The sequence below is a fragment of the Scleropages formosus genome, chromosome 10 (genome assembly GCF_900964775.1).
Source record: "Scleropages formosus chromosome 10, fSclFor1.1, whole genome shotgun sequence".
NCBI classification, from domain to species: domain Eukaryota; kingdom Metazoa; phylum Chordata; class Actinopteri; order Osteoglossiformes; family Osteoglossidae; genus Scleropages; species Scleropages formosus.
The window spans coordinates 28,702,224-28,718,470 of record NC_041815.1 but is presented as its reverse complement, the minus strand read 5'-3'; the positions used below and the strand labels follow the sequence as shown (position 1 = coordinate 28,718,470).

At 51.4% G+C, this 16,247-nt stretch overlaps 1 protein-coding gene across 7 annotated transcripts in view; it reads left to right on the top strand.

Moving 5' to 3' along the window:
- Window positions 1–14,429, top strand: part of arap1 (ArfGAP with RhoGAP domain, ankyrin repeat and PH domain 1) — a 49,792-nt gene extending 35,363 nt beyond the window's left edge. For 6 of the 7 annotated variants that reach the window (XR_001965992.2, XR_003797945.1, XR_001965990.2 and 3 more), the window contains 20 exons: window positions 1,395–1,569; window positions 1,742–1,879; window positions 1,975–2,110; window positions 2,236–2,338; window positions 2,949–3,144; window positions 3,438–3,483; window positions 3,809–3,972; window positions 4,790–5,002; window positions 5,092–5,197; window positions 5,349–5,496; window positions 6,237–6,314; window positions 6,579–6,653; window positions 6,740–6,857; window positions 7,057–7,170; window positions 7,425–7,564; window positions 8,910–8,992; window positions 9,808–9,867; window positions 12,232–12,295; window positions 12,396–13,223; window positions 13,315–14,429. Coding sequence is in view for 1 of the 7 variants with exons in the window: in XM_018748691.2 (XP_018604207.2) it covers window positions 1,395–1,569; window positions 1,742–1,879; window positions 1,975–2,110; window positions 2,236–2,338; window positions 2,949–3,144; window positions 3,438–3,483; window positions 3,809–3,972; window positions 4,790–5,002; window positions 5,092–5,197; window positions 5,349–5,496; window positions 6,237–6,314; window positions 6,579–6,653; window positions 6,740–6,857; window positions 7,057–7,170; window positions 7,425–7,564; window positions 8,910–8,992; window positions 9,808–9,867; window positions 12,232–12,295; window positions 12,396–12,554; window positions 13,186–13,203 (2,334 nt within the window). In the remaining 6 variants the exon portion in view is untranslated. The remainder of the gene's footprint in view (window positions 1–1,394; window positions 1,570–1,741; window positions 1,880–1,974; window positions 2,111–2,235; window positions 2,339–2,948; window positions 3,145–3,437; window positions 3,484–3,808; window positions 3,973–4,789; window positions 5,003–5,091; window positions 5,198–5,348; window positions 5,497–6,236; window positions 6,315–6,578; window positions 6,654–6,739; window positions 6,858–7,056; window positions 7,171–7,424; window positions 7,565–8,909; window positions 8,993–9,807; window positions 9,868–12,231; window positions 12,296–12,395; window positions 13,224–13,314) is intronic. The other variant, XM_018748691.2, reaches the window with a different exon arrangement.
- The last annotated feature ends 1,818 nt before the right edge of the window (window positions 14,430–16,247 follow it).

The window sequence follows — 16,247 nt, the reverse complement described above, 5'->3', positions numbered from 1 at the left end:
GCCTCAAAGGTACAACTGCAGGGTCTCTATCAGCACATTGACGTATAACCTCCTGCTGACGAGGTCAGGTTGACGTAGCCATTCCACCGTTCTGTGAAAAGGTGGCACGGTGGCAAAGCAGGTTGCGCCTGGGTGGTGCGAGAGGATGTGGGTTTGATCCCCGCTCAGTCTGTGCAGAGTTTGCATGTTCTCCCTGTATCTGTGTGGGTTTCCTCTGGGTGCTCTGGTTTCCTCTCACAGTCCAAAGACATGCTGTTCAGGTTCACCCATAGTGTGTGAGTGACACCGAGAGAGTGTGTTTCACTGATGTATGGATGAGTGCCCATTGTAAGTAGCGTATCTAGCAGTGTAAGTCACCTTGGTTAATAAGGTGCGTGGGCTGATAACGCTACATAGATTTCATCGGAAGTCACTTTGGAGAAAAGTGTCTGCTAAGTAAATAAATGTAAAAGCGAATTGCTCTTAGTCTTAATACTTTCTATGTTTAGCCTAATAATTTATTTAAGCCCTGTGAAGCAGCATCAGATAATGTACATGCCTGATTTTAATGGAAGTTAAACTTGGGCGTACGAACAAAAGAATCTGGATAAATAGGAGATTATCATCCTTAAACGGATGGGATTGCGTGTTTGACCGAATTCATCTTTCACTGTGTCCATGGTATTTCACAGCTCACTGTTTAAATGTTTCCTTCTTTCCTTGTGCTGTGTATGTTTTTTTTTTTTTCTTCCTTCATTGCCAAAAGAAATAATTGCTTTGACATATTTCCAGGAATGTGGGCTTTTGAGATGGACAAGTTATTTAACACAAGGGTTTACCTGCCACACAGAACAGCTCCCATACACACGCACCCCATTTGGGGGTCGTAAGTGGAAGAATCTGTTTACATGCGTCCATTTCTGGGTCATTAGAGGCAAATTCAACCTTTCTTTTCTGGTTTTCATGCAACTGGGACAAGGGCTTAAACAGGGTATAGTTTTTGGAGTGTGGCTACTTTTGGACGAGCCTGGAAGACCGATTTACATGTAGGCTTGCTGCTGCAATGAAGATTTGGAGAACAGACGTGCTTGAGTCAAAAATCACAGAAGCTGTTTCAGGGATGGAATTCGGTCTTGTGGACCGATGAGTCAAAATGTTCATTGTTGGAGTCCAGCCAATGAATATTTGTCAGACAAATACAGGCTGAGTGCATGAGTTGAGCCTGTGTAGTTCCTACTGTCCTGCATGGTGGTGGCAGCATCATGCTGTGGGGCTACATTGCTGGTCACACAATTGGTGATTTTGTAATCTCAACTATGGATAACATACTTCAGAGGCACGTACTTTCATCAAGATTACAGCTAGCTCGGCAGTAGTCAGTGAAACTGAGCAGTGGGGTGTTATGCTGTTTGCAGGCTCTTTGCATCAACGTACAGTCCAACGACGTTCTGGAGACCCTGTCCCTGGTGTTCTGCGGAGCCGATGTGAACTGTTACACTGGGAACCCAGAATACCCCACTCCCATCGCCCTGGCCCAGAGCTTCAACCAGAAGCTGCAGGTGGAGTTCCTGAGCCAGAACCGGAACACGGGTGAGTGTGTCCGTCGGTTTGTGGTTCCCTACATCTCTTCTTGCAAATTTTGTATTCCTTGACCTCTCTGAGCTCCTTCGGAAGATGGAGTTCACACCAGCATGAATAAATTGTGTCAGATGTTGGTGCCATGAAGTGGATGTCTGCTGATCTTTCTCCTCCACTTCTACAGAAATTCCACGGTCCGAAGTAGGTGGCGGTCACACGGAGACAGTGCACTACATGGCCCCTCCCTCAATCACGCACAATGGCTTCCTTTTTAAGACTGCCTCTGTGGGGCGTCCAATCACAGAGCGGAAGGCCAAGGAAGGTGAGTGGTTGGTAGAAACTGACCGTAGTCCACCAGCCTCTGATTTGGGAAAGTTACTGACCCATGAAGCTGATCCTTGTGACCTTTTCTCTCAGAGTTCAGCAGGCGCTGGTGTACTCTAAATGATGGCCACTTCAACTACTATGAGAGCGACAAGAACTCGACCCCTAATGGCGTGCTGAAGATGAAGGAGATCGTGTGCCTTGCTGTCAATCCTCCCGAGAAACATGGGTAGGAATCTCCTAGGACGTGCCTCCGTCATGCGTGGGCACCTTCACGCCCATAGTACTCGGATGCCTTTAAAGCTTCTCGACGGTCTTGAGAAACTCAACGCTCTCTCTGCCGTCCCCTCACAGGTACAACCACACGTTCGAGATCTACTCTGATTCGGAGCGCCTCTATTTGTTTGGCGCCGACAACCTAGAGACTGTGAAGGAGTGGGTCAAGTCCATCACCAAGGTGAGTAGTCTAGCAGGTAACACCCTTGCCTTCTCAAGCAGTCGAGTTTAGCAATAATGGGACGTGTGCTCTTGATTACTGTTGAACGCCTTAGACGTCATTGCTCAACGCGTGTGGTGTAATGAGGTCTTAGTGGAATTGTCATGGCATTAATACTAGTTTAAAAAAAAAAAAAGGCCTTATTCAGTGCTTCACCGTGGTGAAATGGGATTTCTTCCCCATTGGTTTTGTCTAATATAATGATGTAGTTATTTTCATTGTTTGAACTTCCTCATGGCATTAAACAGCCCTCTACTGTTTCTTCAGAATTGCACTTCCTCTTCTCGCTCATGGGCCTCAGTGTTCACCTGCTCTGTGGGGGTTTTCTGGGCTGCCAAAAATTGCTCATTGATATCGCGATCCATGTGAGGATACATTGTCTATTTCGTACGCCCTCTTGACTTCTGCACTTCCCTCTTCGGTTCTGCCCTCTGGTCCTGTCCCTGTCCTCCCTTTGCTCTCCTCACCGGTCACATGCCGTTTGTAGGTGTGTATTTAATGACTTGGGCCGCTTTCGGATTTTACGGTATTTGTTTTCAGTCGTGACGAACCTGCCCTTTCTCCACCGCAGTCATTCATCCCAGCCAGCGCCGAGGACCTGCTGAACCGGGACTTCGAGCGGATCGGGAAGCTGCGCTACAAGGACGGCCTGAACCTGCAGAGTCCCAAATTGGGCTGGTTCGCCCTGGTGGGCTCTACGCTTCACGCCTGCTTTGAGGACAGCGAGGGCGAGGAGGCCATCCATCTCCGGAAGCTGCAGGAGCTATGTGAGTATGAGGGGGCGGGGCTCTGCTGGTGAGGGCGGGGCTCTGCGGTTACGGAGGGCAGCAATTTATCATCCGTCATCTAAGGGCGAGATGCTGTTGGTTTCCGTTCTCTCTGCCCTTCCCCACATCTTGGCTGAAGATAACCCTAACCCCCCCCCCCCCCCGGAGTCTAATGGACTGTATTTACGGTGAACGAGCTGCAGGTGTGTGATCACGCACCCCTCATACGTCACGCGCGCGCGCCTATTCCTTTGCGTTATCCATTGTGTGTGCGCTGTCTCTTCTGTCCACAGCCATCCAGCAGGAGAACGAGGTCCTTGTTCTGGTGGAAAGAGGGAGGTGAGTTTTCCGTGGCCTTTCCTCCGTCCCGCGGTGGAACCGTGTTGGAATTACTGTTACACACGTTACCTTGGTTGGTTGTAGTGCTGATTGATCCTCTGTAGAGAAGTTTCTGGAAGCTGAACAGACCGGAGGTGGAGACAGGGATGGGAACGTAAATGAGTCGGACTGTGGGGTGGGGTTTCGGGGAAAGATTTGAGCGGCTGTAACTGCGGAGGGTGGGAAGGAATTCTGGGCAGGGTATAGCGGGAGGGGACTTGGGACTTGAGGGAGAAGTCAGCGGCTGGGTGTGGGGTCATTGCGGTCTTTGCGTTTGGTGCTTCAGGACGCTGTACATCGAGGGCGAGCGGAAGCTGGACTTCCTCAGCTGGTCGGCGGCCATCCAGCAAGCGGCCGGCAGCTCGGGCGACACCCTGAGCCAACAGCAGCTGACGGAGGCGGATATTCCCGTCATCGTGGACCGCTGCATCCACTACATCACCCAGTGCGGTACGAGGGCCCGGCACAGGCCTCCATTATCCCCAGTGGGCTGCGTGTGATCGTGACCCGTTCATTGTGCGTTCGCAAATATGTTTTGCGAGCAGCTGGCATGGGGCTGTCACAGCTAATTGGGTTTGAGGGCAGGACTTCGATCATGCCTCGTTCATTTTCCTCCGCCAAACTGGACGCATGTGATCCCAGGAAGGGCCAGGAAGGGCGCTCGCTTCGCCCTGGCGTCGAAGCAACAAGCCCACTCTGTTTGCACCCGGGACCGTGTGCCCATGTCCATTCGGTTGTGCCCAGCGGGGGAAAGAAACAACTGGGTGCAGAAAATGATGTAGTGCTTAGAGTTGCTGCCTTTGCATTTGGAGGTTGTAGGTTCGAATCCCTCCTCCTGCTGTAGTACCCGCGAGCACGGTATTTACCTTGAGTTGGTCCGGTAAAAAATGACCCTGCTTTATAAATGAATCAGTGTAAGTAGTTTAACACAGCAAGTTGCTTTGGATAAAAGCATCAAAAAAAGTAAGTAAATTAACTGATACTGTGTGGATATTGAAATAGTTTTTGCTCAGAATGGAGTTTTTTTTTCCCCTCCCACCCTCAATGATTTGTCGTATTTTTGTTTGCATGAACTTCCTGTTGTGAAATGTGAGCTTTTGAAAAGAGCTGCTGTTGCACTGCCCCCCCCCCCCCCGCGTACTTCTGGAAGTCCCCCTTAGAGATGACCCCAGCAGCCGTGGAAAGTGAACGGTGTGTGTCACGCTGAACAAGCGAACCGTGGCCCTGCTCGTGACCTTCGGCACTCCTGCACCCCCCCACCCCCCAGGCTTGACTTCAGAAGGGATCTACCGCAAGAGCGGCGTGAACTCCAAGATCGCCGCCCTGCTGGAGATGTTCCGCCGCGACGCGCGCAGCGTGCGCCTCAAGGAAGGCGAGCACCAGGTGGACGACGTGTCCAACGTGCTCAAGCGGTTCTTCCGCGACGTCGAGGGGGGCATCTTCACCAGCCAAGCCTCGCAGCAGTGGCTCAGTACCGCAGGTACCGACGCCCGAGCCGTCGCCTTCGTTTACCGCGCCCGTACCTCAGTTCTCACATACGTACCAGAGTGCAATTCCTCTCCCCCCCAGCTGTGACGGACGAGAGTGCGAAGATAGCGCAGTACCAGTTTCTGCTGGGCAGCCTGCCGCGGGTGAACAAGGCCACGCTGCAGGCTCTGGTCAACCACCTCTACTGGTGAGAGCCCCTCCCTCAGGGGTGACACGCGTCCTCCTGAACCGTCGCCGCTCCTTCTGGAAATTTCTTGATGGATGGTAGTCGTGGGACCGGGGCACCGTGGTCCGCTTGGGGTTAAAGTAACGGGCGCCTTTCCCTGCGTCCCCCACAGCGTTCAACGCTTCGCAGACCACAACCAGATGAACCTGCACAACCTGGCCATCGTCTTCGGACCGTCCCTCTTCCAAACGGACGGGAAGGACTACAACGCCGGCCGGGTCGTCGAGGAGCTCATAGAACACTACGTGGCCATCTTCAATGTGAGTCTGCTCGAATGAAATAGGTCCCAGAACGGACTGCGGCGTCTTTTTCTAGAAAGTGGAAGTCAAACTTCCGCGTAACTGAAACGCCGCCACTGAAATGGGGAACAATTTTAGAGCGCGTAACAGCGCCCCCTATCGGTTGACATGTAACACCCGCACTCCACTTGGAAAATTTGAGATCGTCGGATTTTAAAGGCTGAAATTCGAAACATTTCCTTTTTATTTATTTATCCCCCTCAGAATTTCTCACATGTCCAGTTTAAGAGCTTTTTAATAGTCTGTCAGATGTCGACCGAAGCGCTTTGTTTGAACCCTCATACCTGAAGGATGGCACGATGGCACAGCGAGTAGCGCTGCTGTCTTGCAGTCCCTGGGTGTTCTGAGAGGATGTGGGTTTGATCCCCACTCAGTCTGTGTGGAGTTTGCATGTTCTCTGCGTGGGTTTCCTCTGGGTGCTCTGGTTTCCTCCCACAGTCTGAAGACATGTTGTTCAGGTTCCCCCATAGTGTGTGTGTGTGTGTGTGTGTGTGTGTGTGTGTGTGTGTGTGTGTGTGTGTGTGTGTGTTCCACTGATGTATGGATGAGTGACCCAGTGTAAGTAGTATATCTAGCAGTGTAAGTCACTGCGGTGAATAAGGTGTGTGGGCTGGTAACACTACACAGAGTTCATTGGAAGTCGCTTTAGACAAAAGTGTCTGCTAATTAAATAAATACAAGGTGATGTGTTGCCCTTGCAGGTGAACGAGCAGCAGCTGCAGAAACAGCTGGATGAGATCACAGTCATCAATATGTTGCGAAAGAACCCGAAGGTCCCGGTATGTGTAACGGAGACCAGAGATCGCCACGGTCGGGTTACGTTCAAACACATGAAATATCTGTGAGCTCATCACGGTGTGTCACACGGATCGTAGTTTCTGTTTGGCTCGGCAAAGGTACTGTAGTCCGTGGGGGTTCTGCTTATAGGGATGGGAAATGTCACAGTGCTGGAAAAAGCACGCCCCGCTGCATTGTGGGTATTGACGTCTTCCTGTTTCTATGGTGCAGCGAGAGGAAGTGTAACTGGGTTTTGCTGTGTGCAGGCCTTGGGCTCTGGAGACTTCATCTGCACCGTGTATCTGGAGGAGAAGAAGCAGAGCGCCGAGCAGTCCGTCAAGGTGCGTTTCGTGCGTCTCCGCTCCGCTCGACCGAGCCGTGTTGTTGCCTGACCTTTGACCTCTGGCCTCCTCTCGTCTCCCCCCAGATCCCAGCCACCATGACTGCAGCCGAGCTCACTTTCGAGATCCTGGACCGGCGGAAGATCTCCCTGCGCGAGAAGGACTACTGGTGCTGCTTCGAGGTCAACGAAAAGGAGGAGACAGGTGGGTTGTCCCGGGTCACCTGGTGACCCCTTTCGTAGCCCAGTCGTGATGTCATTAGTCACGATCATTCAGGAGAAGGTGCGAGGGCTTCACTGCTTGAGCTACAAGCGTTCTCCCGATGAAAGACCCGCAACGTGATGACTCAACGATGAGCGAACCCGCAGACGCCGCGCTAACCGCTCGCTCCTGCCCCCTGCAGAGCGACCGCTGCACTACCAGGAGAAAGTGTTGCCCGTCCTCCAGTCGCTGGGCACAGACAGCTACCTGGTGGTGAAGAAGCACTTCTCCATGGAGGCCATGCTGGTCTACCTGGGTGAGTGCAGCACGGCTGGGGACGGCGATCCGCGCGTAATGGGACGGGGTGTCTATGCTGTCGGGTGCAGTGCATTGTGGGTAAACGGTCTGGTGTTTAATTCCGTCAAAAATGAAGCGGGAAAATGGATGAGTCGAAAGGCAGCGACTCCCACCGCTACGCCACCTGCTGCTCCAGAATGTGATAACCCCAAATCATGTCCACCACATCTAAACTGCGCTGCTTCTCCTCCCCCACCCCCGTCCCCACTCCAGCCAGCAAGGTGGACGTGTCCAAACATGGCATGATGAAGTTCCGCGAAGAGCGCAGCCTGCTGGGCCTGGGGATCAGCGGCTTCCACGACCGCTACTTCATCCTCACCAGCACCTCCCTCAGGCTCTATAAGGAAGTGCGGGTAAGGGCTGAAAGGGAGGGGGAGTGGGGGGGTTCATGGTTCAGTCGCTTTCCCAGAGCATTGTAGGTCGGTGGGCACCGCTTGTTGCCATGGAAACTCCAACAAGGCGAGGCGAAGGGTATAAAACGCACAAACTTGTTGATCTGAAACCATTTCGCTTGTAGAGCCTTCAGAAACTGCCGATTCCCGAGCTGATGTGTGTGAGTACACAACCTGTGTGTGGTGTGGTGTGGTGTGGGGAGTGGGTGAGGGACCCCTTTGTCTTTCGCTCTGACCCTCACCCTCAGGGGGCTCTTGGGATAGTTCTGGGAGCTCGGTCCGAAGACGCTTGGTTTTGGTCTTGCGTGTGAATGTGGACACACCGTACGCTGGCTCCTCACCGTTCGAACCTGAAGTCCGTTTGTAACTCGTTCTGTTCGTAAAGCCAAACTCACTTTTACCACAAAGTCACACTCAGTGAAAGGGTTACTAATACAGGTGTCCCTCAGCTTATTCCCAGGCTGGATTCTGTAAAAAGCTCAGACAAAGTTGTTACAATAATACAATATCATATACACACACACTTTCAGAACCGCTTGTCCCTTACGGGGTCACGGGGAACCGGAGCCTACCCGGCAACACAGGGCGTAAGGCCAGAGGGGGAGGGGACACACCCAGGACGGGACGCCAGTCCGCCGCAAGGCACCCCAAGCGGGATTCGAACCCCAGACCCACTGGAGAGTAGGACTGCGGTCTAACCCACTGCGCCACCGCATCCCCCTCAATATCATATATATATAGTTATATACTTATTATATTTTATATATAATAAAAAAGAAACTAATTTACTTTTTTGACTTTCTTAAATTACAAAAAAAATTTAGAAATTGACTGCTCCCCTTCACCCACCTCAGTGCAACACAACACACGCCATAAACCATGTGGAAGTGAGTTGAGCGAAGGTAACTCTGGACACCGGTTTGGATGCTCTTTACTGCCACCTAAGAGCCGGATGTGGAAGTGCAGGTTGTTTGCTCAGCGACAAAATTTCGATGAGCGAAGTAAAAACGGAATAGGACAAATTATCTGGGAAAAAATCTTTGAAATTCGATCACTTGAAAGCTGGTAATGCGAGGAGCCGGTGCACGCATGTGCGAGTCGTTGGGGTAAATGGTCACAATGTAGCAGTTTAGTTTCCACAGCTAAAAATGAAATTAAAACTTCTAGATTAAAAAAACTTCTTGATAAATGTCCCGTTTCAGTGTTTCTTCAGGGATTGGAGCCCATGACCACCAGCCTGTCACAGTCTGGAATGACTCCGCCCCCTAGGCCCCCCCTTCTCACAATCCATTTGCTCTCCCTACAGAGCAACCGGCCGGAGAAGGAGTGGCCAGTGAAGTGTCTGAAGGTCTACCAGGGAGTGAAGAAGAAGCTCCGCCCTCCTACTTGGTGATTGGCTGGTGGGGAGGGTTTGGGGGCGGGGCCAAACATGTTCCGTTCTGCATCTGCAGTGTGTGGGGCTCTGTGGCACAGTCACTGTGCTGTGGTCCTGGGGGGTCCTGGGGGCTCCTGGGGAGTTGGAGAGTTTGGTTGCCCCTCCCCCATCCCTCGAACCCAGGAGCACCAGGGTTAGAACTCACCGATACGACCACTTTCCCTGTTGAACTGAGCGTGAATATTAGATATTCGAGTAAATATTAGATATCAGCCACAGTGTGTTGACACACTTTACAGCGTGAGTGTGGGGTCAGCTGGAAGTGCAGTGGTTAGAGCTACTGCCTTTGGACCCAAAGGTTGCAGGTTCAAATCCCGCTTCCAGCTGTTGTACCCTTGAGCAAGGCACTTACCATCAGTTGCTCCAGTAAAGTTACCCAGCTATATAAATGGGTAAATCAGTGTAAGTGGCTCTGGAGGAAAGTGTCAGATAAATGTGAACGTTTGTTTTATGCCTTTCTCTGGCGTTTATTTCTGTGCTGTTTCGAGAAGTCGAGCGATACATTGTATTCCTGGTAAATGAGGCTGGTAACTTGCCAGTACTGACAGTAGGGGGCAGAATAGTGCAACTGATTCTCACTGTCCTGCAAATCTGTGCTGCACTTTGATACAGAAGTAATTTAACCGCTTAATTTCCGTATTTTCTCAACGCACGTCAAAGTGCGTTTGCGTGCAGTGAAGAAGTGACAGGCGTTGTCGGCTCGTGCTGAAACTCACCTTGGCGAATGTCGCGCCTGTGTGTCCCGCTGACCAGAGTCCCTCCCTTGCAGCTGGGGGCTGACGGTGGTGTATGAGAGCGAGAGGCAGGAGAAGCCTGAGAAACAGCAGTGGTGAGTGTCTCTCTCTCTCTCTCACACACACACACACACACACACACACACACACACACACACACACTATCAACATGCAGATGCTAGAATTCTTGACCTCGCTTGACCTCCCCCTTGGAAACATCCTGTCCGCTTTGAGGACAGTTTCCTTTTACCGGTCCTTTGACAGCGTCCCCTGTGTTCAGCAGCTGGCGCAGTAGTTAAAACTGCAACCGCTCACTCAGAGTCCCTGGGTTCAAATCCCACCTCCTGCTGTAGTACCCCTGATCAAAGTATTTACCCTGGATTAACACAGTAAAAATGACTGACCTGGTGGGTGTGAACAGTTATGTGTGAGGTATATCAATCGCTTTGAAGTGATATGCAAAACAAGGAGCAAAAGAAAGTGTGTAAATGGGTAAACTGTAGCAAGTTGCTTTGAAGAAAAGTATCAGTTAAATAAACACACCCACTTTCTGAACCGCTTGTCCCATCCGGGGTCGCGGGGAACCGGAGCCTACCCGGTAACACAGGGCGTAAGGCCGGAGGGGGAGGGGACACACCCAGGACGGGACGCCAGTCCGTCGCAAGGCACTCCAAGCGGGACTCGAACCCCAGACCCATGGGAGAGCAGGACCCGGTCCAACCCACTGCGCCACCGTGCCCCCCCGACAGTTAAATAAACAGGTTAAAAAAAAAAAAAATCTAAAATTGCGCACAAGTCCGATTAGATCGATAGTGTGACTGACACTCTGTGCAACGTGTAGGTCAAACCCTCCACATTAAAGAATGAAGTAAATGTCCAAAGCGGCCGGTAAGGCTCATTAGCATGTGATTGAGGGAAGCGCCCAATGAGAAGCGGATGTGCGGGTCGGTGCCGAAAGAGGATCTATTAATATCTCCCGGGGCGGTTGATGCGTCACGCGGTTTCGTATGACGGCGAAAGACTGAGTCAGAGGGGTTCCTGGGGCTCGGAGACCCGTCCCCCCCCACCACGCGCAGTCACGGCCAATTAGTGACAAGGCCGCGCTTCCGGAACATTCCTGTGTCTCTCGCAGTAACTGGAAAACAGAGCTGAGGGGACTTTGGGTGTTGGAGCACTAAGGGGGGGGGGTGGTGGAGGTGGTTGAGAGGGGGGTTGGGTTACACTATAGCAACCGACAGCACTGTGACATCACGGATATTATTATTAGCGTTGTTACATAATGCAGCAGCCGACGCCGTCGTGTCGCCACACGCGGCTGCACTCGCTCATCTCCATAATGGGGCTCCGAATAAGAATATATTGAAATAAGGCACCTTTGAGTCCCCCCCGACCCCCCGCCTGCTGTCGGCGCCGTGACTCAGAGCCGGGGGCCGCCCACCCGTTTCGGTGCCCCCCGGCGGAAAGCGCTCTGGGGTACGCTGCCTCCTCACTGTTTATTTCTGAGAAGCTGGTGCTCCCTTTTGGGGGGGCATATTAAAAACACGATGATACTTTCTTGTAAGATTGCACATGCAGGGAATCGGACACGTTTCACACGCCAGAACAACACTTGATGCAACGGAGTAACTATAAAGTGGCAACGAAAATACAATAAAACAAGGAAATTACAGCAAAGTGCATCATGTCCAATATATATCATATCTAATATATATCATATCTCACATGTCCAATAAATATGAGAGCAGAAGTGGGAATGGCAGCAGGACTAAACACAAATAAGTGACGCTTTAGTGTTCGTATCATGTCAGGGTATTTTCCGTTATACTGTAACTACAGTACAATTACAGTAAAGATACAGTACAATCAGATACATTATAATGTGTTAGTTTACAGCAGCACCGACTACATGAATTTTTATGTGTGTATGGATTATGACGAGCACTATGCAGGCTGATGAGGGACACGACTTGGGGGGGGGAAGGTGTTTCTGTGCCTTGTTCTTTGGGTCCTTGTTGCCCTGTATCATTTCCCACAAGGGAGGGATTGGAACATACGATGGTCCGGATAGGAAGGGTCTGCGATGACCTTCGAGATCATTAAATTAGTCATGTAGCGTTTTGCTTCTTTTCCTTTTGAACTTTTTACACGTTTGGCTGCGGTGCAAATGTTCTGTGTGCGTGGGCCTGAAGTGGGAGCCTTAACCGTACGACTGACACTCTGCGGAGGAGAGATAAAAGCCTGTCGGCAGCCCGCTGGTACCCCCCCCCGACTCGGGATGAGGGAAATGGCCACTCAATTGCTGCTGCGCTTAAGGTCGTGGGAGGGAGATGAAATCCCGAACAGTTGAGCTACCGGTCGAGCTGTGAAAATGCCCCAGGTTTCCGGAAGCTTCCACCTCATCTGTGTGGACAAAGGGTGTGTGCGCGCTCCACGTTTCGCTCACGGCTCTCTCCCCGCAGGTACCTGTGCTGCGACACGCAGACCGAGATGAGGGAGTGGTTCGCCACGTTCATGAGCATCCAGGTTAGAGGTCACGCCTGGGGTGGGCGCGCGCACAGAAACACACACACACACACACACGCAGAGCCACGCACGATCTCACGCTCATCCCTCCGCCCCGCAGCACGACGGCAACGTGTGGCCGGCAGAGTCGATGAAGGCGCGGGCCAGCCGGGCCGTGCCCCTGGACGTCAGGTTGGGTAACGTGTCCCTGATCCCTCTGCGCGGCAGCGAGAACGAGATGAGGAACAGCGTTGCCGCTTTCGCTGCTGACCCGCTTGCAGTGAGTCCAATCATCCTCCGTACGGACGAGATGCGCCGGCCGCACCGCGACTCTTCCTAAACCACCGTCCTCCCCGACCGCCTCTTTGCGTCCCGCGAGCCGAAGCTTCGGCACGCGGGGAGGAACCGGCCATCTCGTCCGTACGGACCGTGTTTTACATTGATTTACCACATGTTCAGTGCTCATTGCAAGTGGATCAAGGTCCCTCCCAGGCCATCTCTGATTTTACCGGAAGGCATTCGCTGGTCTTCCTTCCTCCTGGGACACTGTTAGACGTGGACGTCCTTGCTCCATTTGTGGATATTTATTCCCGCACTGGACAAATATGTATGTAAATTAATGTACGTACGTGTGCGCCTATATATGTATATATTTAATATACATATAAATGATGCATACAGATACAAATGTGTGATTACAAGTGGTCAGGATTGCGGTTTCGAGTTTGATTTTACTTGTATTCTGTCTGCGTTTGTTTGTATGTTGGGTGTCCTGGTGGTTGGTAAGCACATTTTCCTTGTGTTCGGGAAGTTATTTCGACTCTTTGAGGTTTTATATTTTTACGGTTAAATTCCGGTCGTTGGAGACACAGGGAACTGGGGAAGATGCTAATCCTTGTTCTGTTTTTCAGCTTTTCAGAAATGTATGACGGCACGGCCGGGCTCTAAGGTAGGAGATCCTGCGTAGGTTTGAACAGCGGAAATGCGGTTCGAAACTGGTGTCGGAAACTCATTTGCCGCCGGCTGCTCTTCCGCTGCAGGGCACAGGCCAGCAGGGGGCAGTGTTGCCCAGGAAGGATGTGTGACAGCCAAGACCGTAGAACATTCCAGCACCTCCTAACCTCAGGGGACCCTCAGAGAGCATGACAGGACCTTGTTGAGCTGCACTCTCACTCCTCACGACTGCCACGGTGATTTGAACCACTGACCGACTGGAGTCCCGACGCCGGAACGCCACCGCGAGGGTCGAGTCTCGTCCTTAGCCGTCAAAGTGCGAACAAGGGAGACTGAAGCCCGGGTCCGATCCAGCAGCTGGTTGCGGGGGGGAGTCGATCCTGATCTTCTTTAACAAACCTCTTGTCGAACTTGCCGGACCTCCTGCCACCCGTCGTTCTTAGGCTCGGGGTCGGAGGGTGAAGAAAGCATCTCCTCCTGGTTCCCCCTCCAGGATTCATGGGCTTTCTCTGAAGTTTATCGGCTATCGGAAGACGTACCTCCAGGGGACTCGAACGACGGCCTCTCCATTCGCCAGGACGGATGTGCTAAGGTGGTTGCCCTCCGTTTCCGTGATGGACCCAGTTAAAGGGCCAGCGCTGAATTTCAAAGCGATCAGTGCCTTTATACTCAACCAAACATTGTGTTTTACTCTGTCAGAGATCCAACAGCAATTCTCCAAGGTGCTTGGCTGATATATATAATTTTTTCATTTTTTTGTCTGAAGGCAATTCCTTTAAAGTCTTATTTAATGAAAATAAACACTTACAGCAGACTCCATTGTAGAGTTGATAGTTTTAATGTTTGATTGTACCAGTTACTAAAAAAAAAAATGTCTGATAGGACAAGGAGTAGCTTTCTCTTCTTAGCAAAGTGTTACTTTACCTTAATCTCCAGCGGGTTTTGTTCTGTTCTAATAACAATTTTAAAGACTAAGTTATTTATTGTGCAAAAGCTGGACGTTATCCTTTTAATACGCAGTGGGGGGTAATAGATTTTATATTAAAACGTGCTGAATCCTCTTGTAATAAATGACCGTAGAGATCAGTAAAGATGAAGTCATTGTGATGACAGCGAAGCCACCGAGCAGCCTGGGAGGAGCCTCATACACCCCGTTTCTCACTGTTGTAAATTCCTCTGCAGGTGTAAATAAAAGGATAAAAAAGAGGGTGAACGTGCGTCATTTCCACTTCGAACACGGATCGCGCTCATGTTCGGCGCTTGCTGCAGTTCCTGTGCCAGCAGGTGGCGCAGTGGTTAGAGTTTTCACCTTGCACTCAGAAGACCCAGGTTTGAAAATCCCATCTCTACCGTAGTACTCTTGATCCAGATGCTTACCTTGAATTGATGCAGTAAAAATGACCCTGCTGCATGAATACTGGGCAAATGAACGTAAGCAGCTTAGTGCACCTCTTTGTCAGTTAGCGTGGATGAAAGAGTAAATAATTAGTAAGTAATCATGTGTTTGTGATGAGGATGGGGGTGGGAAGAGAGCAGCACTGTGGCCTCGCAGGAGGTGAATGGAGGTCGAAGCTGGAGGTGCTCTCACGTCAACCTTCCTGGCCGAAGGGGCATCTTCCTCCTTTTCCGTCAAATTTTTATATCACCGGGCTTATTATTATTGTTATCATATTTATGTGTGTGTTTAAAGAAAAAAAATTGGTTGGCAGAGTGTTAGAGTGAAGATGTAAAGTGAAGGTCCCTGCTGCACTCCTGGGTTTTGGCAAGTTCTCCTACAGGTGGCGTAGTGCTTAGCGCCCTTACGCCACATTCGCGGGACCCGGGTTCGAATCCCACCTCCTGCTGTCGTTTCCTTCGTCGGGGTTCTTAACCTGCAGTGATTTAGTAAAATGACCCTGCTGTATAAATGTGGTAAATCAACGTAAAGACGGCTATGAAACATTATAGCTGGACACAAATACGTCCAATGATGATAAAATATTGCAAAAAATGGCGACCTCTGGCAGCTATTAAAGTGTTCTGTTGTCCTACTTACGCTTTGCTTTGTCTGGTCCCTAAATCCCGAGCAGCACGGACTCGCTCGTCCCCTCCGGCTCCCGTGTTTGTCTCATAGCCGACGATGCTCTCCGTGTCTCGGATGAACGCCGTTCCTGGAAGGCGAGCGCTGCAGTCACCGAGGAGCAGCGGGGCCCGATGGCGTCAGATTTGCCCGTCCTCCCTAATCCCCGTTCGCACGGCTCACGCGTCGTGAGTCATCCGCAACATCCCGTCAAGCGCGGAAGCGCCGGCGCCCGGGCCTTTTGCTCGCCTGTCCCATGGCTGCTATGACGGATCGTCGTTCCCGTCCTTGTAATCCGCTCCGCGGCAGTAATTGCTTTCAGCTGTGTGACACCGCGGAGCCTCGAACTGGAAAATTAGCTTGATTAACAAGGACAGGCATCGCTTTGGAAATTTCACCGCGGTCCCAGGTGATCTCCCGCAACAGCGATCCTGTGCTTGGAAAGTCACGGTGACTTGCCAAAGTTTCGCGAAAACGTTCTCGAGGTTGTCCGAGAGGGCCCGCGGACGGAGGGGCTCGCGCGTCCCCGGGCGACCTCGTTGACCCCGTTCTTCACCCCCGACTCTTGATTTTCCCTCCCCGAAAACGGTAAAACACCAGGCAGCGGCAACCCCCTCTCGCTATTTTTAATTTATGAAGCTGGTGTGCCATTTCCAAAAGAAACTTGCAATGTGAGGTTAGTACACTAAACTACTTAGTGATTTACCTATTGATACAGCAGGGCAATTTTTACTATATCAATTGGGGTAAGTTGTACCTTGATGAAGGGCACTACAGCTGGAGGTGGAAGTCCAGCAGCAAACTTGGTGGAGTTTCGATGATCCGCTTGCCTTTCATACCGGATCGCTCTTATTGCACCATCAGCACGGCTTCGTGGCTTTGAGCTGCTCCCCGGAGGCTGAATGAAGGGTCCGGGTGCTTTCCTGAGAACGGGTGCGCAGGTCTCCCTCGCTCCAGGTG